Genomic DNA, 25,250 nt, shown 5'->3' with positions numbered 1-25,250 from the left:
AGTCCTTCGACCGATTCACGTTATTTTCATACAAGCTTGAAAGCGCGGAGCTCGCCAATATAGTCCTCCGTGCTATTCCAGTGAAGATGTACCTCAGAGACATAATCGTAGCCTGAACCCGGTGTACAAAGTCAGTTTATGTTTCACATGCAGTTTGTACAGAGCATTTACTCACCAAACCCAACTCGTCTGAAGGTACCCTCAAACTTGATATCATGATCAACACCTCCGTGCTCCCATTCGTAGGGTTCTTTTTCCTCTTCTGGGCCTACTACCATCTCCAAGAATAGTCCTTGATACTGGAATCTCTGACCGTCTTCATCCGTTGGCGGACCGCTGGCCAAGGGCACAAAATGTGTCACGCGGTCAAACACGGTTTCATCGGTCGGGTCGTCCGGAATCATGTCGATGGTCGGAGGGCCATAGTTCCACTCCGCTGTGTAGCGTTCAGGAAAGAGGAAAGGTACTCCCTGGTTGTCTTCTTCTAGGGGATCTTCCTGGCGGAGTTTTAGATAAAGTGGTTCTTGCTGAACTGGAATGCAAAAGCCGAACAGTGTCAAGGTACAGTGGCCAGCTCCGAAGACGTTGGTATCCAAAGTGTTAGACTCTTCCCGCTCGACGCGAATGACATGTGTCACAATCTCAGCATTGGGCTCGAAGATAGAGCCATAGTACGACACCTCTCCAACGCTTGTCACCCAGGACCACGATGGCGCAATTTGTCTCAACGTCGCAGCTGTCGCAGAGTCTCCCGGAGTCCTTGGATGTCGACTCCAAAGCATGAAAATTTCCAGTTTTGGCTTCCAAAGTCCGAACAAGTAATTCTCAGTGGTGAAATCATCTGGCATGGCTTGAGCCAAGGCCTCAACTACACCCTGTATCGCAGCCAAACGATCCGTCCACCTAGTCAGGTTCTTGTGTGAGTACCTTTGCACGACTTCGGCCCATAATTTCAGTTTGCTACTGAGGGGTTGCTCAGCCGATCTGAGACTATCTGCACGAATTAATTGACCCAATGTGCGTATAAGTCCGTACTCATCGAAATCTAGAGCTAGACGAGTGGAGCCTTCCGTTGGAGAGACACGACACTCGCATCTTTCGTGGTTGCTACACTCCCAAGCTAGTTCAGATGGCGTAGCATATAGAATCCTACGTGCTAGAAAGCCCTCCTGGAAAACCCACGCGCGGGTTGTGAGAGGAACGAGGACATCATCAATATGAGTTTCGTCATCGACCCTCGGTCGAGACGAATGATGCGCCGGAACGTTATGATATTTCTGCTCTTGTTCGCGAATTGAGAGTTTGACTGTGCGAAGATCCCCGTCTGGCATGCGGAAGGGTACCTCGATGCGTTTCAGGGGTGCATTCGCCGCTGAACCTAGACTGAGAAATCCCTCCTGGACGCTGGAGGCACCTTGCGCTGAAATGACAAGTTCGGCTCCTTGGTAAATAGATGACATGCGTGGGATCTGATCCATCCAATCTTGTACATCATCTTGAATGATGCATAGTGCATCGATCTATTGCACAGTCAGTCTCCGGTCTGTTTCTTGTAGAATTCTGCAGCCTTACCCATAGGTACCGTAAGCCAAAGGCCCGAGAGACATGAACAGCATCGGCGAGAGTACGGGGGAGTGTGTGGACATCGATACCCTGCATGTGTGATTCTAAATTGTCTTTCAGAGTTTTGAGATTCCCATTAGTTCCCCATGCGTAACTGAGACACGCGTAGCCTTCTTGTAGTTGCGATGATGTTGACTCAATTGCTTCAGTGTTAACGAGGCGAACAGAGTCAGCTGAGAGGTCAAGGATTCGGCGTGGCCATCCGTCTTTGCGCGGCACACAAAGCGGATGATTGGCCTTGCAATCCTCGTACCAAATCCGTGCTTCATTCAAGCGGTCTTCCAGGCTGTTTGACTGCTCTCGATACCTATCTCTTGAACCATTCCGCAGACCTAGCCATGGAATGGCAGAGTCTTCCCCCGCACCTGTTCGGTCTTTAGCCTTATGCCCTCACATCGCCACAACATACATGTAGTTTGCTTGGGAAACTTTAGGATCATAGTAATGGGAAGCACTCACTGATTGGAGTATAAATCTCATAATCGTTTGGCCTTGAATCCACATACTGCCGACCAAATAACACCCTCCCCCCATATGGCTTACCTTCTTGCTCACATTGTATACGCAATACATTCTTGGGGTCCAAAAAGTGCCAATGGTCTTCCGCCTCTATGCGTCTGATTTTGATATTTTTGAACTCTGGTCGTCGAATATCGGTAACGGCATCAAGAGCCTTAAGAATGATAGAACATCCTTGACAGCCGCCTACGGAGAAAAGAAACGCTGTGACCGATACACTGGTTTCATAGCCATTTGCAAAGTGGTGGCATATGCTGCATATTGCGGATGCAGCGGATACGGCTTCTGTGGTGGCTGGGGAAGGCTTCAGGGGGCCTGACGTCATTGACGCTTGCCCAACACTAGGGGCCACCGACAAGATTACTCCTAATGTAAGAAAAGCGAAACAGTCTATAGCTACCTCTGGTGTAACAGAACTTTATCTTTTTTGAAACGAAAACTGAGGTACCAGCAATAACACGAGTTTCTCCAGAAGCATACCTCAAGATCGTTGCGTGAGTTTAAACACGTCGCGTTCGTATAAAAGCGCCCCACCTGACTTGACAAGACTTCCAAGGTCTGCTTCACCGGCACAGAATTAGGCAGGTTGCAAACACTAAGGCCCGAATAGTTGTGCGGCTTGCTGCAAAGATCGGCTCATCTGTCTTCTTTCATCCAAGAAACGTCGCCCATTTCGTTGCCAAGCCACAATCCTAGGTACAAGCGTACAGGCTTAGACGACAATCTAGCTTCCTTTATCACTTCGCCGCCCGGCACTGTCGGAGACTGACGTTGACGGCTACCCACCTGATAGCGCAGAATGAGGCCACCAAGTTGGATGTGTGTGCAACAGTCAGTTACCTAGAGACTCTGGAATACCTCCAAATCAAGACAGAACCAGTGGGATACACAAGGGCAATAGTGACTTGCCTCTAGCTAAGTTTCGTTACATCTCCGTATACTGTTTAGCCTAAGCCGTACCGTGCGATGGTGTGAGATCCGAAGGTACACTGTCCATTTCTTCATCAATCACCAAATGCCTGGAAATTACACTTCGATGACGGCAACACCAGCCTGACCCTCCGCAATAGCTCCCATAAAATCTCCAACATCCTCTCCACGCTCATCGAGCACAAACTCCAACGTCTGCACCCACGTCTCCCCATTATTAGTGAACCAATCATACTCCGGACACAAGCTCCTCACATAACCCTCTACCATGCCTTTTAGTGGTGCATGTTCCTTTAGGTACAATATTTGAGCGGGATCGAGCTTCATGTAATCCTCGATAACGTAGTAATGGGGAATGTCATCACCCCAGCCTTCAGCGCCGACTTCGTGGGATGGGTGGAGAGAGAACTTCGATGCCGCGTAGCGCGAGGTGTAGGTTGGTGTGTTATTAAAGTGCGCGGAGAGAGGATTAGGCGTGAAGGGATTGAAAACTTGGGGGGCTGTGGGTGGGTAGTTGAGGTGGATGTTGTTGAAGAGCAGAGAGTGCTCGTTGCCAGGATGCCTTTTCTTGAATTTCCGGGCAATGGTGCCGTTAGATGGGCAGACGTTGCTCTGTACGACTTCCCGTATGACGCGATGGACGTCGGCGATCTCGGCTAGTTCCCATGTACTCCAGTTGTGTAGGAGTGCCGCACGCTTGAGTAGAACGAGTCTTGTTGCACGGAATTCGCGTGGGTGTTCGCGATTGTGAAAGGCGCGTGAATAAAGCCAAATCCTGTAAATGGCTCTCCTCACAACATAGCGCTCCTCCGTGGTCAAGAGTCGGCGTAGTTCATAGTTGTGCTTCCATTTCTTGAACGGGTATATGTCGCACCACTTCTCAGCTACACGCCCATGATGCACAATCTGCTTAAGCAGCGCTAGAGAGAACGGAACGGTGCGAACAATGTGCGCAGGCTGGCTGGCATTATGGGTGAGAAGCTGGGTGAGGTCCTCCAGCGGTCCGAATTGCGTTTCGGCGGCATTCTCGAGGATAAGAAGCTTTTGAGACGAGGTAAAAATATTGCGGAAACGACGACAGGTGGAAGATAGAGCTGTCACGTCGGTGACAGAGCGGCATGATAAGAACACCTGCACGACCAGTTCGGTTGCGAGGTCTTCGAATAGCATCTTGGAGCGGGCGTAGGGTAAATCTGGGGTTGGATTTTCTGGAGTTTTGACTATCAGCATTGAGTCTCTCTGATTATGCCCTGAAGTATCACAGGTACCGTTGAACTTACCTATAAACTTTCAGGTTAACGTGTGTTTCAACCCGTTTGGGTTCTGAGCTCTTTCCTGTGACAGAGCGAGAAGTTCGTATCAATTGTCACAGTCCTTCGAAGTCTTTCTTCGAGTATGATCTATCGATCTAACCGGTGTGCAGCTATCTTGCCTCTACACCGATACGTATCTCGTGGTTCAAACAAATCGGACCCCTCCGTTGGGGCTATGAGTAGAAAACGCGACGACATCCTGGAAAGACATGGTGCAAGTGAATGCGAGCTCCGATGAGCTGTCGTTAACGAGTGTCATCGTTAGTGGTTGGGGAGAAGGAAAGGAGGCATCGGTCGTGACGACTATGGACGTGATGGATGCCGCCAAGGGGGGCTAACCCGGATTGTGGGGGCCAATCGGCGTGGAGAGGCGGGACAGCAGCGATGGCGTCAACGAACATGAAGTAAACTACACAGAGGCATGCATAGCTTCACAGTCCGCAGCTGCAGGTCAAATGTCAGTCCACAAGGAGCACAAGATGCCGTCCTACTCCAACAACACGCCGTCGCAGCCACCCCCGCTTCTCCGCCTCCCAATCGAGCTCAGACGCCTTATATACAGCTCCGTCCTCCCCCACACGACAACTTTCGAAGTGCGTTTCCAGCGTCCCGCCGACCCACCCCCCAAATCCGAATACAATCTGACCTTCGTGCGGCAGAAAAACGGTGATGGGGGCTGGCGCATGCAACGCACTCTGCCAAAGGCGGAGCGCGAAACAGGCAACGACATAGTCTGGCGACGCGGAAGTATCAACCTACTAGCCGTGTCACGACAAGTACATGAAGAGGCAGCGGATATGCTATATGGAGATAACACATTTGTGATTGATGTGACGTTCGATGCGATCAACTTTCGGTACCGTTGGCGCACTGCAAATAACCTTACGCCGAATCGGACGTATCAGTTCTTGGATCACTTTTCGCAGAGGAATCTGCTGAGGATCAGGAATTATATCATCAATGTTGAATCTGTGGATGATTATACGGGCATGATCAAATACAACTGCGGTGGAAGGGGCTTGCCAGCTGGTATACAGGGTAAGGTGCGCGAGTTGGTTGATTTGTTGGTTGTTGCACCACAGTTGCATCGGCTGCACATACATCTTATAGATGGCGCGATAAGTCGCGTAAGGTTCCCGAGTGGACGAGTACATCGAGTACAGGATGAGAATCATTTTGCGCAAACACAGCTGGTGCTTGATCCTTTCAGGGCGTTGTATGGAATCAGGAACCCAGTTGTAAGTGGTGTTGATGATGACTATAAAGATGCTCTGGAAAAGAGCATGGCAGCGCAAAATGCAACGGGTTAGTCCTGAACGATCTGAATTCTGATACCACCAAGAACACAATCACACTTGGGTTAACGGCGGCTCTATAATGAGCTACCCATTAGACGATAGCTTTTGGGTATATCGCTATATATGGGCACGTGCCCAGCCAGAAATCGACGCCGACCTATATTTATGCATCCCATAAACGCCATTTTTGCCTTCCCTCGAAACATTGCCATCAATCTTACGCGAATAGTACATTGTCGCTGAGCGGATCCTTCTCCTTCTTGCGCCCACCGTGCGACGTAAGTCCCAGATCTTGGTGCTTGAGTAGCGTATCCCTCTGCGCATCGGTCCTCCTGTTGAATCTGCCGGCCTTTGATTTCCTCAAGTCGGAACGGATCTGGTTGGGCGAGACGAACTCCTTGTTCTCGTAGATGATAGGACCTCCGAAGCTGGACTCCTGGATGATGATGGGGGTAAGTACGAAACGGGGACCGATCTCGACAAGGCTGACATCGAATTCACCGCCCTTCTTCTTCTTGGGCGCCTCGTCGACATCCATCTCCTCGCCGTCGATAGGCTTCTTCTTTCCAGGCTCACTTTCGTTGATTTGAAATACGCGAATCCAGATCTTGCCATCTGCAACTGTGAAGCCCATCACGTGGTCTACGAAAGGCTTGACTTTTCGGCTCGTCTTGGGGACGCCAAAAATCTGGGTGAAGAGCTCCTTGATCACGCGCAAATGAGCCTGCTTGTCGAACGCAGCGTCGAAAGAAAGAACTGGCCGCGATCCCTTGAGACAGTTGCCGATGAAGTTAAGCTCTTCCATGGTGTGCAAGTTTTGCAGGTGCATCTTTACAGTAGGGCCATTTGGTGGCTTGGACATCCAGCAGTAGAGATCCTTACCCTTACGGGCTTCGAAAAAGAGGATATTGTTGCAATTGTAGAGTTCTGCCAGTTCATTGAGTTGGTAGAGCTTAGTCTTGGTGTCGAGTTTGGCCTCTTTCCGGCTGTGGGGCCTTTCATGAGATGAGTAAATGATGTTCCGTGGTGCGCAGAATTACTCACATCAACGAGTACAAGTCTTGTAGCAAATGTCGGTGTCGGAAGGTAACACCTCTTGAACTCTACCGTCGATTAGAATGGGTCTTACTTTGCGCCGCGCGTGAAATCTTACCAGAATGAGGACTCGCTGCTTGTTTCTCTTCTCGCCCATCTCCTTCTCGTCTTTCTCCGCGCCGGACAGGGTCTTGTATACGGAAGCCATGGCGAGTTTGTATGGTTGTTGCTGCGCTCGACGGTGTGGATGCGCCTTTGCAAAAAAGTTCGAGAATTGATACCGCCCAGAGTTTTAGCGCGATCTACGCTCGGGCCGCGCTAATACTGAAGAAGCTAGAGCTCTTCGCGGCATGGTCGCGCCTTCCGTCACCGTCGTGGTGAGGCTTCACCCAATGGGAAGTTGCAGCCCCAACGTTCTGCCCTGTTCATTTTGCGCGGCTGTTGATATCATTGCGTGCACGAAAGACTGGGTGGGACGAGGCGGCATCCAGGAATCGGATGTATTTGGAGAGGAAATGAGATGCGCACGTCCGCAGGTCCAGAGGCTCGTGGTAGATTAGCCGAAGCTGGCAACGCCTCAACCCGGCACGCGGAGCAGAGAAGAGTTGCAGGTGCTGAGATTGGAAATAAGAAAAGCTTAGGCGTGGACACGCGTGGCAGCAGAATACGGTGATTCAGAATAGAGAGGAAACAGGTAGCCACAAACGAGAAGGGGCTGCACGCTGCACGGCGCCGTTTCCATGCAGGCGATTTATTGGTCGATGCACCCCATCTGGGCGTGTATGCTCCTACGAGAGATGGGGTTCAGGTGCTTTGTTAAGAGGCATGCCCAGTAGCGGAGCAGAGTCGCGATGAAGGTCCCCACGAGTAATGCGGCCATGCCAGACATCCTCATCGCGCTCCGCAGCCTCGTGTGATACATATCTGCTTGCTCGTAGCCGGTCGCAGCCTCTCCATCAAACCTCATCGCGGGTCTGCATCACGCCCGGAGCTGCTCCAGGACATAGTTGCCGCAGCCGCACTAAGCAGACGCTGACTTGCCAACCGTTCGTGTGTGATCTAGACAGCGCGCAAGCTGCTCCACACCAACCCCCATCCCATCTTCCCTCTTCCATCTCATTGTCGCCGTCGCATCCACATCGCGAATCCCAAGACGACCATCTCGAGGCACACGCCCAAGGCGCATTCGTCCTGCCGTCGCCGCCGCGCTCCCTGCGCGCCCCACCGCCAGTGCCTGCATTTAGTTGTCCATGGAGCAGCCGTTTCGCCGTCTCTAGTCTCCCGTACGCGCTGTCCTGATGTTTCGCGATCCGGTCCTGCGGCGGACCGTCGATGATGGGGAGGAGCATTCGCGAGGAGAAAGAAAGCCGCCAGGGCACCAAGGGGAACCTACGCCAGCAGCTTACCACAGATCGCCGACACAGGCAGGCCAACCATACCAACACCATTCGCCAAACACACCAGCGCCCTTGCCTCTCCACCAAAACCTGCACCATCCCCATCCACACCCTCATCCTGCACAACACTCTCCCAACACCACCGAGCTGCCGCCCATCAGCACGGCCCTCTATTCTCGCGACACGTCCAGATACTACGACCCGACCTCGGACAATGGAGAGCGAGGTGTAGCCAGGGACCCGGCGCGTTACGACACCACTACCAACACTCAATATCCTGCACAGGTACGTCTTTCATCACTATGCCCCCCGTCATCCCTATTATACATTGCTTCATCATCGCCATCATTGCTCCATCCCCAACGCAGGGACACGCGGCTAACGTCAACCCTCCTATAGACTCGGTCGGCACAATCCCCCTACGACAAGGTCTATCAGTCACCCGTCACGACCACATACGCGCATCACTCGCCGCTGCAGCGCCCGCATTCGCAACACCAGCACGTCGGCAGTATGGAGGCCATGTCTCACTCTCCCGTGTCGCCCTCGGTTTATCAGTCGATGAACCGAGGAGCCGTACAGCCGCCACCGGACTACGCGAGGAGGCCGTCTTTCAAGGAGGAGGTAAGTAAACGCGCGACCCAGACGCTCCATCACCCCAGCTTACCACTACTACAGGCGCCGCCGCAAACGCAAACGCGTGCCGACCCCATGTCACTCTCGAGCATAATGTCCTCCGGCGCCGACAACGAACCTCCTCCCAAGGCTCAGCCACCCCTTCCCCTCGCCGCTGATGCGTATCAGACATCAAAACCTCTGCCAACCTCCCACTTTGTCAAGCAAGAAGCAATGCCTTCCCCAGCGCCTGCTGATTTACCCCATCAGGAAAATGGGTATGCTCCGCGAGGATATGATGCAATGCCGCCGGTCGGTACCATACAACCCCCGCTGCAGTCCGCAACTCGCGAATTGCCTGCGCCAGACGAAGCCGAGATTGAGGCAGCCCTGGCACACATCGAGACAAAGCAGATGAGCGACATCGACGAGTCAGCCACCCCACGCGATCTCGAAGACTTCAAGCAGAAGAGCCAAAAGCGTCTTCTAGAAGTCGGAACTGCGGAGGCGAATAAGCGCAAGAAGCGACGCACTGCTTTCTTAACACGCTATCAAGACGTGTCCGCTGCCCACCGCGATTACGCGAAGCATTCATACAACGTCGAACACGAGGGCGATGCATGGCAGCAAGTTCAGAGCCAGGAGATCGCTGAAGAGAAGGAGCGCAAGAAGGACATGCAGCGCAAGCGAAGGCGGGAGAAGACCATACAGAATGAGGAAGCTAAGCGGGCAGAAGCTTTGGCAAAGGCAGGTCAGGCTGAGAACGAGGAAGAAAAGGAACGACACCTGCTGGCTGCACAGAAGGCCGAGCGCAAGGCCAAGACTACCACTCAGCTTCTGCAAGGTAATGCCCCTAGCAAGGACATCCGCGAGGTCACTCCACATGGACCGAATATGGAGGGAGGTACTATGAGCTCCTTCCAAGCCTCGGATGACCTCGCAGGTGGAAAGCGCAAGGGCAACCGTGGCACCGGGCGTCTTAAGAAGAGCAAGGAGCAAAAGCAGGCCGAAAAGGATGCTGCCGCAGCCGGTCAGGCCGCTATCGACCGTGGAGATGATCTTCCTGTGATCGCGCCGCGCGAGGAAGCACGCCTTGACTCTCTACGCGGTCGTAGCTATACAGAGGACCTGGGCCCTGTCGTCTTGACTTCCTACGACTCGTCCGTATACCGTAACCTCTACCACCAGATCGTCAAAGACTTGGCTCGCAAGGACGTTCCCAAGGTTGTCCGCATCAAGGAGAACTCATTGTCGACAAAGCAATCGAACCTCCGAAAGACCGCCCAACTGGCCGCGAAGGAGGCTCGCCGATGGCAGATGCGTACAAACAAAAACCAGAAGGATACGCAAGCTAGGGCCAAGCGAGGTATGCGTGAGATGCTTGCTTTCTGGAAGAGAAATGAACGCGATGAGCGCGAATCTCGAAAGAATGCCGAGCGTCAAGAGTTGGAGAATGCGAAGAAGGCTGAAGCCGATCGTGAAGCAAACCGACAGAAGCGGAAGCTGAACTTCCTTATCTCACAGACTGAACTTTACTCTCATTTCATCGGAAAGAAGGCCAGGACAGATGAGATTGAGCGCTCGACCGATGATGCCGACGCTGCTGCAGCTGATCCACAAGCAGCAGCCAAGCCTAGCATCGATGTTGGAGAGATGTCTGCGGAAGGAGGCGCCAAGGTCACCAACTTCGAGGATCTCGACTTCGACAACGAGGATGAGACCGCCCTCAACGCAGCTGCCATGGCGAATGCCCAACATGCTATTCAGCAAGCCCAAGACCGTGCCCGCGCCTTCAATAAGTCTGGTGACGACGAAGAGGATGGCGAAATGAACTTCCAGAACCCGTCTGGTCTACAGAACAAGGAAGACTGGATCCCCCAACCAGGTCTCCTCAATTGTACGCTCAAGGAGTACCAATTGAAGGGTCTCAACTGGCTCGTAAACTTGTACGAACAAGGTATCAACGGTATTCTTGCTGATGAGATGGGTCTTGGAAAGACGGTCCAATCGATATCGGTCATGGCATATCTTGCTGAGAGATACAACATCTGGGGACCCTTCCTTGTCATCGCGCCGGCATCGACACTTCACAACTGGCAACAGGAAATCACGAAATTTGTGCCAGATCTGAACGTCATCCCCTACTGGGGTACCGCGAAGGACCGGAAGATTCTCCGTAAACTCTGGGACAGGAAGCACGTTACATACACCCGCGACTCTCCCTTCCACGTTGTTGTCTCCTCGTACCAGTTGGTCGTTCAGGATGCACAATACTTCCAGAAGATGCGTTGGCAATACATGATCCTCGACGAGGCTCAAGCTATCAAATCCTCGCAGAGTTCTCGATGGAAGAGTCTACTCGGTTTCCATTCTCGTAACAGGCTACTGCTGACGGGTACACCTATCCAGAACAACATGCAGGAACTGTGGGCTCTTCTTCATTTCATCATGCCTAGCTTGTTCGACTCTCACGACGAGTTCAGCGAGTGGTTCTCCAAGGACATTGAGAGTCACGCACAGAGTAACACCAAGCTCAACGAAGATCAACTGCGGCGACTGCATATGATCTTGAAGCCATTCATGTTGCGTCGTGTCAAGAAGCATGTGCAGAAGGAACTTGGAGACAAGATCGAGCTTGACGTCTACTGCGACCTGACATACCGACAGCGTGCTTACTACGCCAACCTCCGTTCAAAGATCAACATCATGGATCTAGTCGAGAAGGCAGTCGGAGACGAGCAGGATAGTGCAACCCTCATGAACTTGGTCATGCAGTTCAGGAAGGTCTGCAACCACCCCGATCTGTTTGAGCGAGCCGATACCTGGTCACCCTTCTCTTTCGCCTCTTTCGCCGAAACTGCCTCTTTCCTACGCGAAGGCCAAAATGTCAGGATAGGATACTCTACACGCAACTTGATCGAGTACCCTTTGCCACGACTTGTGGGCCGCGAGGGTGGCCGGCTAGAGCTTGCTGGACCAGATAACCAGAAGGCTGGCTTCAAGGGACGCTACCTAGACAATCTGATGAATGTATGGAGCCCGGACAACATCGCCCTATCTGCTAAGGAAGCTGGTGCCTTCTCGTGGCTCCGCTTTTCTGACTTGTCTGCCACTGAGGCCTCAAGAATCGCCAAGAGCGGTCTCTTCCAGCGAGCTCTCGTTGCCGAGCAGAAGCCAAACAAGGTTGGCCGTTTTAACGTGTTCTACGACAATGACAACGGCGAATGGGAGCCAAAGCATTCGATGTTGAACATTGTTGATCGCCAGGATCGCGCCCCTCTAGCTGAGATTACAGCCGAGGGACATATGCAGGGTCTCTTCAACGTTGGCAGGACAGCTTTCGAGAAGACAGGCTTGAATGTCATCGAGCCTTGTGCCAAGCCAAAGGCATCTGCGCCTCCAGTCGAGCTTTACTGTGCTAGCCAGGGTGTCATCGCAGAGACCCAGAGCCTCTTCTTCAATGCTCCTATCCGTTCCGCACTCTTCGGTATTTCGGAGGCGACTGAGCAAGCTCTGCTGGAAAGCAAGAAAGAGAGCTCTAGTTTGACTGTCAGTAATAGGCTACCACCGCCTACCAACGAGCGGACGCGATTCACTCATATCGAAGCACCGTCCATGTCGCGCTTCGTTACCGACTCTGGCAAGCTGGCTCAGCTAGATGCATTGTTGAAGGAGTTGAAGGCGAATGATCATCGCGTGTTGCTGTACTTCCAGATGACTAGGATGATGGATCTGATGGAGGAGTACCTGACGTACAGGAATTACAAGTACTGCCGTCTTGACGGATCCACTAAGCTGGAGGACCGCCGTGATACAGTTGCCGACTTCCAGAGCGACCGTTCTATCTTCGTCTTCCTCCTATCAACCCGTGCTGGTGGTCTCGGTATTAACCTGACATCAGCCGACACAGTCATCTTCTACGACTCGGATTGGAATCCTACCATTGATTCGCAAGCTATGGACCGTGCTCATCGTCTCGGACAAACACGACAGGTCACTGTTTACAGATTGATCACCCGCGGGACTATCGAAGAACGTATCCGCAAGCGTGCCCTCCAGAAGGAAGAAGTGCAGCGCGTCGTCATCTCTGGAGGCGGTGGTGCTGGAGTTGATTTCAACACCCGCTCCAGGGAGAACAGGACCAAGGACATGGCCATGTGGCTCGTCGACGATGACCAGGCCGCCGAGATCGAGAAGAAGGAGGCAGAGTTGGCCGAGCAAGAAAAGAATGCTCCGCCAGGCAAGAAGCGCAGCAAGAAGAAGCAACGGGCGGAGGCTAACCTCGATGACATGTACCACGAGGGTGAGTAGTTACGTCGCACTTGCTTGAAAACATATACTGACTAGGACCAGGCGAAGGACACTTTGACGAGAGCGCAAAGGCAAGTGGTGCCGCTACACCCATCGCACCCACTGAAGCGCCTGCGGGTGGCAAGCGTAAGAAGGGTGGGTTGAGTAAAAAGGCGAAGACAGCTAAGCAGCGTCTTGCTGTCGCTGACGGAGAGGTATAATTTTTGTAACACCACGACGACATATTTCTTTACATGTCTATAATTCGATGCGAAGGCAGTAGCAGGAGTAGTTTTACCGATGGGCTACTCGATTATGTTGGTTTTCTTGTAGGGTGTGGGATTCATGTATGTGTACACTATCCGTCTTTCTCTGTGCGCTAGGGTCGATCACTTGAAGGCTAGTATTTACGAGGCCTCTCTGCATAGATTGGGGAGTTGAAAAATTCAAGAGAACACGTTACTGTTATGTCACACGCGGTTGGTTGGTTTGTCGTGCAACGATGGGACCTCGTTTGACCGAGAACAGCAATACAAGATGAGAGAAGATCTTGACGCTCGGTGCAATTGGCCCTGGGATGTCAGCAGCTAAATTTCCGCTCGCAAGCAAGCATACCCTCTCCAAAGTCGGCCATGTCATCAACTTGAAAAGCTTTAGATACTACGTGTATGCGCCCAGGACGCGCAACCAACAAGATTACGTGCAGCCGCAGGTAGCACCAATGTGTGGATGCGGAGGAGTTGCGTATGCTGTATCCGCCGTAACTCGTATTGGGGGAAGGACAGTGGTGCGACGGGGGAGATATTTTGTCCGAATGATGGGCGGAGCAGAGCCGGATGTGTCGGCATTACAGAAGCAATGCCCAAACGATGTGACGACCATCATGTCTTGGAAATATGGGTAGGAGAGTTTGCCAAGGCTGTGAGCAGGATGCATCGACATTGCAGCATCATGGACATGTTCAAAGTTGCGCACTCTTGCTTGTCAACATCTGGACTCTAGACGGCACGGAACCGAAAGCAGTAGCGCTACCGCATCAAGGCCTAAAATTAACCTCGTAGATTTGGCTGACAGCGTGGCGCTAGGAGAGGACTGATTGGCCTGGAGACTGGGGCTGGTGGCTTGTCGTGCACGTGCCTGAACAACGAACCCTGCATCGTCTTCGCCCCCTTCAACATTCATTGGCCTTGGCGTCTGAGGATCCCTTTCGGATAGCATCTCACTCGGGTCTTCTGTCGTGTTCCCCCTTGGCCCTCCCCGCCTCGTTCGCCCTTCTCGACATTTTCGGTCGCGCTTTCGCAACCGTATTTTCATCTTCCGGCTTCTCTGTTGTTGTTTCTCGTCGCTGCAACTACCTCGGTCGCTTCTGAAGCCACACGGGACCATCTGCTTGCACCGCCGCACCTCCCCCGGCTCACCCGCTACTACCGTGCAACAACACCATCAGCCCGCGCCTTCCTCGTCTGACGCCTCCCCTCGCATTGCCAGCTCGCACCTTCCCACTGGCATGAAGGCATAGTCGATACGAGCCTGCCCGTCTATTGTCGCTCGCTACATTCGTCATCCAGCATCGCATACCATGGGTACGTCGAGCCCCCGGACACCGCCTAGACCCTTGATACTTCGCGTGTCAACGGCATACCACTTGTCAGAAATGGAACACGTCAGGGACTGACAGACATGCAGTTGAGAAGCGCCCCTCAATCGAGGGTCTCGTCGACAATGTCGACCCCCGAGAGTCCCACGAGCTCGAAGAGCTGCCCACTTTCGAGAAACCCTTGACCGAGCCCACGCCAGTATCACTCAAGGAGAAGCTGATAACATGTTTCTGGATTGCGCTCAATACCCTCTCAACCCTAGGCTTGATTTTTCTGAGCAAGCGGTACGACAACACACCTGTTCAGCCATTGTGCGACTTTACTGACAGCCGGGTAGAGTCTTCAGCGACAAGCAGCTAAAAGGCTGTCAACTCATGGTCGTCATGTGGCATTTCACAGCCACTGGCCTCGTCCTCTTCATCTCGACCCTCCGGCCTTTCCACGCCTTCAAGGCTGTGCGACTGAACGTATGGAACATGCTGCCCGTCTGCGGCTTCTTCGCCGGATACGTTGTGCTTGGCAACCTTAGCTTGACCTTCAACTCGATCGGTTTCTACCAGCTCTCCAAGGTCATGACTACACCGACCGTCGTTCTCATCAACTTTGTTCTCTTCCGAAAGCAGGTTACACGATACATGCTAGCTGCAATCTTGGCCACATGCATTGGTGTTTCCTTTACCATCAACGAGGCTGCCAAGACCCAGCTCTTCGGTGTCATCGTGGCCACACTAGCATTCTGCAGCACTGCTCTGTACCAGATTTGGATTGGCAAGAAGATTGAAGACTTTGCTGTTTCCCCACCTCAACTTCTGCTCAACCAGGCGCCAATCTCCGTCTGCCTCCTTATTCCCTTCGTCCCCTTCTTCGACACAATCCCGAATCTTTCAACTGTACCCACCGATATTCTCTGGAGCGTTTGCGCCTCTGGTATCATGGCTTCCATGTACAACTTGAGCCAGTTCTTGATCATTGGTCGCACGAGTGCACTCACATTCAACATTGTCAGCCACCTCAAGACTATCATGATCTTGAGTATAGGATGGTACAGCGAAGGCAAAATATTGAGTGGCAGAGAGTGGTTTGGTGTACTTCTCGCGCTTGGTGGTGGCTGGGTGTACTCGCATCTTGCTCTGAAGGCAAAGAAGCAGGGCGGAAAGTAAGATGCGAGACAAGATGCTCTGTTGTCTGTGTGTGCGGACCTTTACCGTTTGCGCGACGAGCATTCATTTGATTTGGAGCTTCCCTTGCATCTTCATCGCTTTTGGCTACGCATTTTTTGGGATTGGGCTCGATAGCAATGCGTAGAATGGGCTAGGCGAGTGGTTACGCCTTTTTACAAAAACAACTTGACGACGATAGATTGGCACGGTTCGGACACCAAAGCGCTTTTCTTGACATCCGGTCACTTCTTCTTAGGGGGATCAGCAGCGGGGAGTTTGGAGACCCATCTTTTATGCTTGTAGCAAGCATCTTTTCTTTCCTAACCATCTGGGGGTTTCCTTGATCATGTTTATCGATACGGCGCTATATACTCCAATGATATAATTCTTAAAGTTCAACAGCTTATCGTATATAGACTTGAGATACCCTAGCTGATTGGAACAAGTGTGCCTTACCTTGGCCTTGGAGAAAGACTTGTCGTATGCCTCGTACAGATGCGTTCGTATCGCATTACAACATCGCTACGCAGGTCTTTGTACCCTATCCACACACTGTTGCGACCGGCAAATCGACACCCAAACATTCGGAAATAACCACAGCCACATGTTCCCAGCTACTCGAGCCATCGAACCCATAATAATGTTCTTCGCGCCTTCCACCGGTAAAAAGCGTTAACCTGTTCCAGCCACGCGAACCACAATTTTCGGGCCGAGAGATGAAGATCGCAATCCACGTGATGTTGTCTGCACAGCCGCACTCGGTTTCCCACTCAGCCCTGCGCGCTCGATTACTTCCTCTTCGGGTAAATAGGGACTGGCGATCTGGTGAGCCCTATGAGCCTTATGCGAGTTGGCGAATCAAAGCAGCTGCGACAGATGAGGTGGGCAAGACACGCTCGCATCAATCGGGTAGTGGTACAACGCCTCGACGGGCTGTGATTCAGGCCGCCGGTCACGTTGTGGGCTTAGGCTGATGTTAGAGAGAGAAAAAGGTGGATTGCGACTGGATACCTCGCTTCGTCAGACCCAGATGGGAGTAGGAGATATGACGATTGTGGATGCTGTGTCTGGGGGGCCTGATGACTTGTGCCCTAGTTCTGCGCATTCTGTAAGGCAGACTTTGGCTGCTGCAGATGATGTGCGCATGATTATGGTTGGGTAAGATGGGAGTCGTGGTAGGTATATAGGGTTTGTGGTGTCCCGTGGTTCAGGGAGATATCATCATCATCATCATCATCCTCGTCACGAAACCGGTTCCTACAAGGTCATACCAACACTCTCTCATATTGTAAAGTGTCTACGATACTTTCATCAACGTCGCATACGCATCATCGTCAGATACAAATCTCGAATACTTACGTATCTCATACAACTACACCACACGTATCCAACTGTCAGATACGCGTAATCAGCGAGAGTTTCGCATAATCCAATAAATCTACACACATCAACGAACTATCGCAAAAATGGGCTGCGGCATGTCCAAACCACCTTCTGAATATCCTCCTCCGATGCGCCAAACAAAACGTAACAAGCGCCGTCACGGCGGCGGTGGTACTTATGGTGGGGGTCACGGTGCATACGCAGCAGGATACGGAGGCGGTGGTGGTTTCTTCAGTGGAGGAGATGGTGGAGGTGGTTTTTCCGGCGGAGATGGTGGAGGCGGAGGATGCGGAGGAGGAGATGGAGGCGGCGGCGGCGGCGGCGGTTGTTAAACGACAGGATGGGGGATTATGGGATTGGCGTTTTTTGGTATACCATTTGGGCATTTGGTAGCACAGATTTACGATTATGATGGGAGTTTGGCGGTTGGGTAGACCCGGGCGTATTTTCTACACGTCTTTTCTCAAGGCGAAGGCCATTCAAATTTCCATGTTATGCACATACGTCTTTGAGCACATTATATCTGAGACGCACAAGATGTTTTAGCAATTACGTGTATAAATGACGCTTACTAAAGAGGCGGTACACCCGAGTGTGTACATGCTCACACCAAGTCTATCCCCTTGCGTGTTCAGTTATTCCTTGTGCATTCACATCTTGCATGCTACGTGAGTGAGTATGCGGTAGTGAGGTTGACAAGGACATCTATCCATAGGAGATTCTAATACACCCGAAGTTCAAAAAATATTGATCGAAAGTAATGCACTGCCATTCTCCAGAAGCGGCCCGGTCTCACATACTTCATCCCGAAAGAGGAGGACCAGAGCCTTACCAACACAGACGTCCAGAACCAACATGCATCCAATGAACAGTTCGAGATCTCCGATTCTCATTGACCCTGCACTTTCGTATCTTCCTCATCATCCACGAAGTCCTCCTCCTGCCCATCGTAGTACTCCAATTCGTCGTCGATATCTTTAGCTGCTACTTTACTCGATCTTTTGTGTTTCTTTTCCTTTGCCATCCTGGCTCGTCTCAAGCTACTTGCCGTACCTTCTTGCAGGTCTTCGTCGATATCTTCTGCTATTTCTCTAGTGGATCTGGTCTGTTTCCTTTGTTTCGCACCCGTTCCATCTCTCCAGCTGGATCCTTCTGTAGACCTCTTTGCCTCGATCGCAGGACGTTCCACATCTTGCTGTTCCGGCACGAAATAATCGTTGTGCGGGAATTCAGGACCGCGGTAGGATGTTGGATTTGGGAGATTAAATCGATGAAACATTTGTTCGCCCCGGCTTACCCTGGACCTCGTTTCGCTTGATTCGTCATCAATGTGACTAGTCTCCATGGTAGACTCTACTGCTGGTGATGTACTACGCAAGGAAGGCGTACGAATACCGGGCGGTGTAGGTGAGTTGAAATCTAGCGACCTTGTATGTCGTAGTTGCGGTGAAACAGGTCGATGGTCTCTGGTAGAAGCAGATGGGTACATTGGAGGATGTGGGATATCAGCTTGCTGGTTTGTTGAAAGCGATGCCGTCCAACTGGAATTATCATCCTGGTGCTCTACTAAACCCTCAGACTCCAGCTTGTCGAGTACCGGTCGGAGCTCTGCAACCGGGGTATCAAAAGTAGCCGCGAGATCTGATATGTTTTCGCTTATTCCAGGCAGGCTTTTCAAGTAAGATAGAGCACGCTCGGATAGTTCGCTTGGTGAATTCTCATTCGGGGCAAACGTTTCAGTGTCTCGTATGGCGTCTCTTTCCCCTCTCACTCGTATCTCGACTGCCTTTTGCTCGCCCAAGTCGGTCAAAATCCACGTGCGTTTATCGTCTTCAAACGCGATGTATCCGTTCAATGCTAATGAGTGTATCATCATAACAAGTTCTGAATCAGAAGCCTGAAGTTCGCGACCAAAATCCTTTAGAGATAACCCCTGGGCTCTGGTACTCAAGCATGATACTATTCGATCAGCTAGAGTAGACGGACCAGCTGAAGTGAATGGGTAACCATCGCCTGATTCTGGTGGTCGGAGCACTTGTTCAATCGGAGGAAGCTCCTTAGCCTCTTCCGAGATAACCCAGGTATCGTCATTGATAGTGTTGTGCACGCGTCCATGTGCAGCAAGGGTGTGCAATACCGTATTGACCAGACCGACGTCAATATCAACTGCGTCAGCAATCTTGTTGGTGGTTTGTCCTATGTAGGAGCCACTTCGTGTCTTTAGATCATAGGAAAGATATGCAAGAATCTTTTCGGACTGCGTATCCTCTCCTAAAGTCGGTTTCATATCATCGGGTCCGCCGGCTGAACTGGACGCGACATCTTTCGAGACATGTGCGGAAGACTGCAGGCCCTTCTCCCGCTTATCGAGGTAGTCTTTGTCGGTTTCATTTCCGATCGTCCAAAGCGTTGCCAGATCTCTCTGGGTCTTGTTGTTACGGTTGACAAGCCGTTGGAGAGCGTCGAACAGCGCTGGAGCTTCGGGAGCTAGTGCGTCGAGAAAATGCCATCGTTCCATCACCCGAATTCTATCTACTCTCTGTGTTCCTTTCCCTTCCATTTCTTCCAATTTCTCCACAAGCAAAGACGTTGCGTGTGGAGGTAGACGCACAGCGGAAGCATCTGGGGTTCGAGGAGAAGGCGGTGGGTGGTTCGGGTAACCGTTCTTCAACATCCAGTTGTGATAGGACAGCGCTTGTTGATAGTCTGCAGCTCTAGCCTGCCCCTGCTGGTTAGAGTAGTCCAATGTAGCGCCTCGAGTCAAAGATGAACTGGCACCACGGAGATCTATCGTCGCATACGGATTGCCTTCAGAATAGTTGTTTGTATGATATAGCTCGATCTTGCTCCGATGGATATGGAGAATGGAGTGCACCCAGTCCCCGAATGTCAACGGAGCAAGGACCGACGCATGGATTACCCCAGGTGGCTCTGTAACCGACGCAGTGGAGTTTGCAACTTCAACTGCGGAATGGTGTGACGCATTTCCATCTTCATGAGCCGGGTCCTTTGGTTTTACCTCGCGAGGTGTGACTGTCTGGAAGAACGGATCTCCAAGGCCACTTTCCGTCTGTGTGCTTTGCGTAGCGCTTTGCGCGATAGTCGAGAGCAAAAGCATGGAGCTAGGCAAACGATCCGCTGGTACCTCCAATTTATATCTATCTCTTCTGGCATGAACGTTTGCATGTGGAGACATTTCCACACGCTGCCATATGTCTTCTCCAAGACGGTAGCCCTGTTGGCAGAGTTCATGGCGCCTCTCATATAATCCATTATGACACGTATCACAGTCGTCAACATGCGATTCGAATTGGAACAATGCATGTTCTTCGCTCTTATCCATGGGGCGGGACTCGTGGGTCCACATCTGCGTCTGTTGAATGATTTGTCGGTAACGCATTTGTCTAACTTCCTCATTGACCTCGGACAGCTTCCGCAAGTCAGACGAGGCAGGAAGAATTGTAGCAGATGGCTTTGATGAAGACGAGTCTTCTCGGGTCTCCTCAGTTTGTCGAACAGACGCTGGAAGTGGGGTGTCTTGTGCAAATCTTTCTCGTATCTCATGTTTTTTCTCTTCTCGCTCAGCTTCGTTTCGCATGTGGTCATCTATGGTCATCGCTGCCTGGTGTTGAGCGGAGGTCTGCTCCTCGCGTTGTGATGCATCGGAAACCTTGCGTTTCGGCGGCGGAAAGTAGACCGGCAGAAGGCTCTTGTAAACGAACTCGTCATTGGAGGAAAAGACCACGAAGATGATTTTGTGGAGAACGTTAGCCGGTTCTGCGGATTCCAGGAATCGTTTCACTTCCTCCATGGCTAATGATGCGCAGTCACGTCGCGGATAGTTCAGCATGCCAGTTCCGATGCTGGGTATTGCGACGGATGTCGCCCTCAGTTCCACGGCAGTGTGTAGAATCTCCCGGTAGATGCCTCTCAAGATCGTCTTGGTATCCTTTCTGAATTGACCAGGCGGCACGACATGAACAACGTGCTTGGCTGGTAGGAGGAAAGGAGGAGTTACTTTGACATCACCCACTTTGCATGGTCCGATCTGCTCAGCTTCGACTTCCCAACGTAGCCCCGGCCCACCTTTCTTGAAAACCGTGCGATCCAAGGTACCCATGCCGGAAAAGGAAACGTCAGTAGAGTTTACCATAACATCGACTGCGAGTCTGGTGATATCTTCCCTTAGCAAACAGACAGTATGGTTGAATGAAGTGGATGGTTGCGCCATCGTTGGCTTGGCCTCAAGGTCGCCAAGTAGATAGAGCCGCGCAACGGAAGGTATCTGATGAACTTGGATGATTTCTCGATTGTTCGAGATAGGTGCTTCGGATTTTCGCACATGTATGACTTCGTCCAGATGATCGCGGATACCTTTCGCATTTTGACTTTTCTGTTTGACAGCGTAGTTCTCCAAGACTTGCCGTGCTCTTGCCATCGAATCCGGTTCCTTCCTATCGCCTGCTATGACGCCATCTAAGCTGTTCGCAAACATCCAGCAATAGTCGAAGAGAGTCGAAAGATCGAATCCATGGCTGGCTTGCATACCAGTGTTGGCTTCGTCCCAGAAATTTTGCTCCTCCTTGGTGAAGCCTACTTCTTTCGCTCGTTCTGCGATCTCCGATATGGTACTACACGCGGTCGATATGACAGAGCACAGTAAATTGAGATCTGCAAGACTTCGCTTAAGCTCCTTTGATCCCAAAAGATAGTTGCGGATGGACAACAGCGCAGAATCGACCCTCCGCATGTCATGGGCACATACGTTAGTCTCAGCAGTCTGCGATCTAAAAACGTAGGTGTCGGACATGTCAGTCAAGGCCTTTTGAAGCTGTGTACGTGCCTCTAGTATCTGAGCTGATAACGCGGCGCGATTCGCTGACCAGTCCGATGTTCTCGCTCTGTCGAGATCTCCATGCGTAGGTGGGAAGAAGACCGGTAAGAAGTCTGTGTACGCCTTCTCATCGATCGCTGCCTTTACGCAAAAGATAATTCGCTCGGGGCGATGCTCAGGATGTGCGTCCAGGTATTCTCTGATCTCTTGCAGCGCAATGCGTGCAGCAACACGCGGCGGAAAGTTGCAACCTCCAGTGCCTAGGCAAGGAAAAGCGATCGTCTTGAATTCGTAAGTGGCAGCTGTTCTCAGAGCCTCACGATAGCACGCGCTTAAAATGTTGAACTGACCGACACCTTTGGAACCGGTATATGTTGGCGCTGCAGCGTGTATCACCCACGAAGCCGGAAGATCGTGTCCATGAGTAAGCTCGACCTGACCCGCCTTGACTCTAGGCTTTGATCTTGCCTCGTTCCTGAGACCTGATCCTCCCCTTTGGTATATAACATAATGCAACGATTTTGGATCAGGTTGGGCCTTGAAGTTAGATGGAGCATTATTGACAATGGCATCTACTCTCATCCTTGTCAGATCGTAATGACAGAACGAGATCATCTGATTATAAGCATCGTTTGGCGCAAAGCTCTGATCGCGCTGCAACAGCCGCCGAGATTGGTACAGGGAACGCAATGTGGGGATGTCGGCTGTTGAGATAATTGCTTGTTTTTCTGAATCTTCAACTTCTTGATCGTACAACTCAGATCCAGTTGAAAATGTCTCAGCATCTTCGGTAGCCTGTGTATCCGCCGTTGACTGGCGATTGAACGTATGCTCTTTTTCTGTAGCAGTAATATCGTTAGTATGCTCAAACAGTTACAAGCGGCCTAGTCGCCATTCATTCATTCACTTACTATCTGGCAGGTTGATCCTGGTGAAATTCCACTTGCTCGTGTCCTTTTTGGGTTTGAAATCCATGTTGGGGAAGCGCTGAGTATCGAAGACCTTCAGCGCCTCCTCACCAACCCAATCATCAGCGAAAGTTATGGAACCACGCCAGGAACCATAGCGTCGATAAAATCGAACGGACAAGGCCCCTGGAAGGGTCAGGACATGTTGTCTGAATGCTTCCACGTGGTCTAGGTGTTTCTTGTGTGAAAGCGATACGTCTTCGTCAATCTGATCATCAGGTTGCTCCTCTTCCGAATCCTCCAGATCATTCGATTGGCTTGCGATCAACGCGAACCGATTATGACTCTCGTCGGGAAGTTGCTGCAATCTCTCTGCGGACAGTAAATTCTGTCCGGGCTCCTTTACATGGAGGATCTCAGAGGAATCCTCCAATTTTGCAGTATCTTCCAGCTCGATTTCATCAATGCTTGTGTCTGTGCGGACTGAGTCAGGTAGGGATTGAGATTTGGAACTCCCACGGCTTGCGATGCTGCTTGCGCCGTCTGCGTCGTCTTCCCTCCCGTGAGGCAGTGCGAAGGTAGCGAAGCGTTCCAGATGGTTTGCGATGTGGCTTTGTAAATCACCTAGACCGGCAGTATCTGCAGGTACATAGCAGATCGGACACTTGGTGCGTGTATCCATCGCTGTCGTCTCCCCGATCTTGGCAATGACTGCTATCTGATCTTCAGGGAAGCTGCCATTATGGTCTTGTCGAAGATGGGTCTCAAGACCAGAAACAGAGCTGTACAAGGCCGCTGCGTGTTCTGGACATCGCCATAGTTTACGATGAGTCGCTTCGTGTTCAGCCCACTCCCGGCGACTACGGAAGAGCTGTTGAGAGCTCTCGCAGTCCTCGTAAGTGCAGATATATGGTTGCAGATCTTGTAGCAGATGCGTCTTCCAAGCTCGTCCTTTGCCATATCTTGCAGGGCAAACAATCCAACAATACGAACACTCGAAGTCTTTGTCGCCGTTGGCAGCTTTGGGCGGAGGCGGTAATTCAATGCCTTTCCCGTGCAGATCCCGCACTGTCACAGCGTAGCTTGTCACCGACTTGGTATCCACTATGTCATCTAGAGACTGATGATGATGTGTCACTTCGGTGCCTGACAAGAGAGTCTTGCCGGTCTTCTGGCTTGGCGTCGGTCTTGAGGTGGTGATCATCGGGGTTGTTGGAAAGGCTTCGAGGTTCTCATTACGGATTGTGTTAGGTGCCTCACGTGAAGCAGGTACGACAGGCTCCGGTGCCTCTTCAGGAATTACAGAAGCGCCGAGTTTGTCACGGTGTCGCTTCCAGTACTTGAAATGCCGCCTACGTAGCGTGATAGAGGAGCTTAGCCTCTCAACCAGAGAGGCTTGTTCTTCTTGAGCCCCCGAAGGATGTTGTTTGCGTAATTGCAGGAGTAGCTCCTGGACATGCTTTCTGTCCAACTCAGCATAAGCATCAAGGATATCCACTCCGGTCTCTGGATCTTTTGGCATATAAGAGGAAGCTTTAAGTGATCTTGAGTGTATGCTAGGCGTTCTGATGCGTACGCTAAGCTTGTAGAGATTGTCGATGATGTCAACCACCTCCTCAAACCTCATCTTCAACTCGCTCCTGGGCCCATCGCTATCACTGTCGTCTTCTTCGCTGAAAAACCCATCGTCGTTTTCATCTTCCTCAACTTCTTCCGTCGATGTTTGCGCCTCGTAAGGTAGGCGAGCTCCAGATATGACTGCAAAGGTCTCATTGAGGTTGTGCTCAAGCTCGTTCAGAAGCTTGAGTGCACTGCTAAGCAGATTCGGGGAGTCGCGTAGCCTGTAGTCTAGCGAGCTGTGACCTTTCTGCAGCGCACCCAGATTACCGGCCCACACTCTGAACCTTCCGATCTCGTCCTCGAGCGCATCGCCGTCTACTTCTTCCGTAGACTTACTGTCGCTTACACTAAGAGCGTCGGTCAAAATTTGGAAAGCGCGTATGTTAGCAGCTGTTGCGAGCCTCAAGGTCGACATTGTGGAAGCTTAGCATGCCGAGGACGGAAGCGAGCGGGGACTTGCGGCTCTGAGGGACCTCAGACATCGGAGTAGAAAGGTGTCGTGAACCCAGACAGTCGAGTCGTATAAGCTGATAGATGTTCTTTGTTCAATCTGGTCCGCAACGAGATGGCATTTGGCTAGTAAGCGGCTGTGCCATTGTGCAGCCTAATGACTGCATGGGGTGAGGCGATGCTAAGTTCTTTCCAGATTGGTGGGGGGCGCAGTTCAGGCGCCTCGCAGACAGTGGCACCCTCTCGCAACCTCGTGTCCTTCGCAAATCTACAGATT

General features: G+C 51.7%; 6 protein-coding genes across 6 annotated transcripts; 3 read left to right on the top strand and 3 right to left on the bottom strand.

Annotated features, from left to right (window-relative positions):
• Window positions 1-26: 26 nt before the first annotated feature.
• On the bottom strand, window positions 27-2,467 carry GT037_009268 (uncharacterized protein; the record flags this gene model as incomplete). The annotated part of the gene is made up of 4 exons (XM_038934315.1): window positions 27-112; window positions 176-1,520; window positions 1,573-1,988; window positions 2,167-2,467. The coding sequence occupies 4 exons, from the start codon at window positions 2,465-2,467 to the stop codon at window positions 27-29; spliced, it is 2,148 nt and encodes a 715-aa protein (XP_038783117.1).
• Window positions 2,468-3,168: 701 nt separating this feature from the next.
• Window positions 3,169-6,926, bottom strand: GT037_009266 (uncharacterized protein; the record flags this gene model as incomplete). The annotated part of the gene is made up of 5 exons (XM_038934313.1): window positions 3,169-4,352; window positions 5,257-5,588; window positions 5,905-6,678; window positions 6,728-6,786; window positions 6,837-6,926. 5 exons carry the CDS (start codon window positions 6,924-6,926, stop codon window positions 3,169-3,171), a joined length of 2,439 nt encoding a protein of 812 aa, XP_038783115.1.
• Window positions 4,865-5,695, top strand: GT037_009267 (uncharacterized protein; the record flags this gene model as incomplete). The annotated part of the gene is made up of 1 exon (XM_038934314.1): window positions 4,865-5,695. The coding sequence occupies one exon, from the start codon at window positions 4,865-4,867 to the stop codon at window positions 5,693-5,695; it is 831 nt and encodes a 276-aa protein (XP_038783116.1).
• A 1,090-nt stretch (window positions 6,927-8,016) lies between the features above and the next one.
• GT037_009265 (dna helicase ino80) lies at window positions 8,017-15,772 on the top strand (the record flags this gene model as incomplete). The annotated part of the gene is made up of 7 exons (XM_038934312.1): window positions 8,017-8,400; window positions 8,515-8,739; window positions 8,794-13,033; window positions 13,084-13,167; window positions 13,647-13,764; window positions 14,699-14,902; window positions 14,956-15,772. Coding segments are annotated over 7 exons (6,072 nt in total), but the record flags the coding sequence as incomplete, so codon positions are not given.
• A 1,472-nt stretch (window positions 15,773-17,244) lies between these two features.
• GT037_009264 (uncharacterized protein) lies at window positions 17,245-17,493 on the top strand (the record flags this gene model as incomplete). The annotated part of the gene is made up of 1 exon (XM_038934311.1): window positions 17,245-17,493. One exon carries the CDS (start codon window positions 17,245-17,247, stop codon window positions 17,491-17,493), a length of 249 nt encoding a protein of 82 aa, XP_038783113.1.
• Window positions 17,494-18,050: 557 nt separating this feature from the next.
• On the bottom strand, window positions 18,051-24,938 carry GT037_009263 (uncharacterized protein; the record flags this gene model as incomplete). The annotated part of the gene is made up of 2 exons (XM_038934310.1): window positions 18,051-22,834; window positions 22,907-24,938. 2 exons carry the CDS (start codon window positions 24,936-24,938, stop codon window positions 18,051-18,053), a joined length of 6,816 nt encoding a protein of 2,271 aa, XP_038783112.1.
• Window positions 24,939-25,250: the final 312 nt, after the last annotated feature.

The sequence above is a fragment of the Alternaria burnsii genome, assembly GCF_013036055.1.
Source record: "Alternaria burnsii strain CBS107.38 chromosome Unknown 700, whole genome shotgun sequence".
Classification (NCBI taxonomy): Eukaryota; Fungi; Ascomycota; class Dothideomycetes; order Pleosporales; family Pleosporaceae; genus Alternaria; species Alternaria burnsii.
Note: the sequence above shows the minus strand (reverse complement) of the source record. Positions and strands in the feature narration are given on the sequence as shown.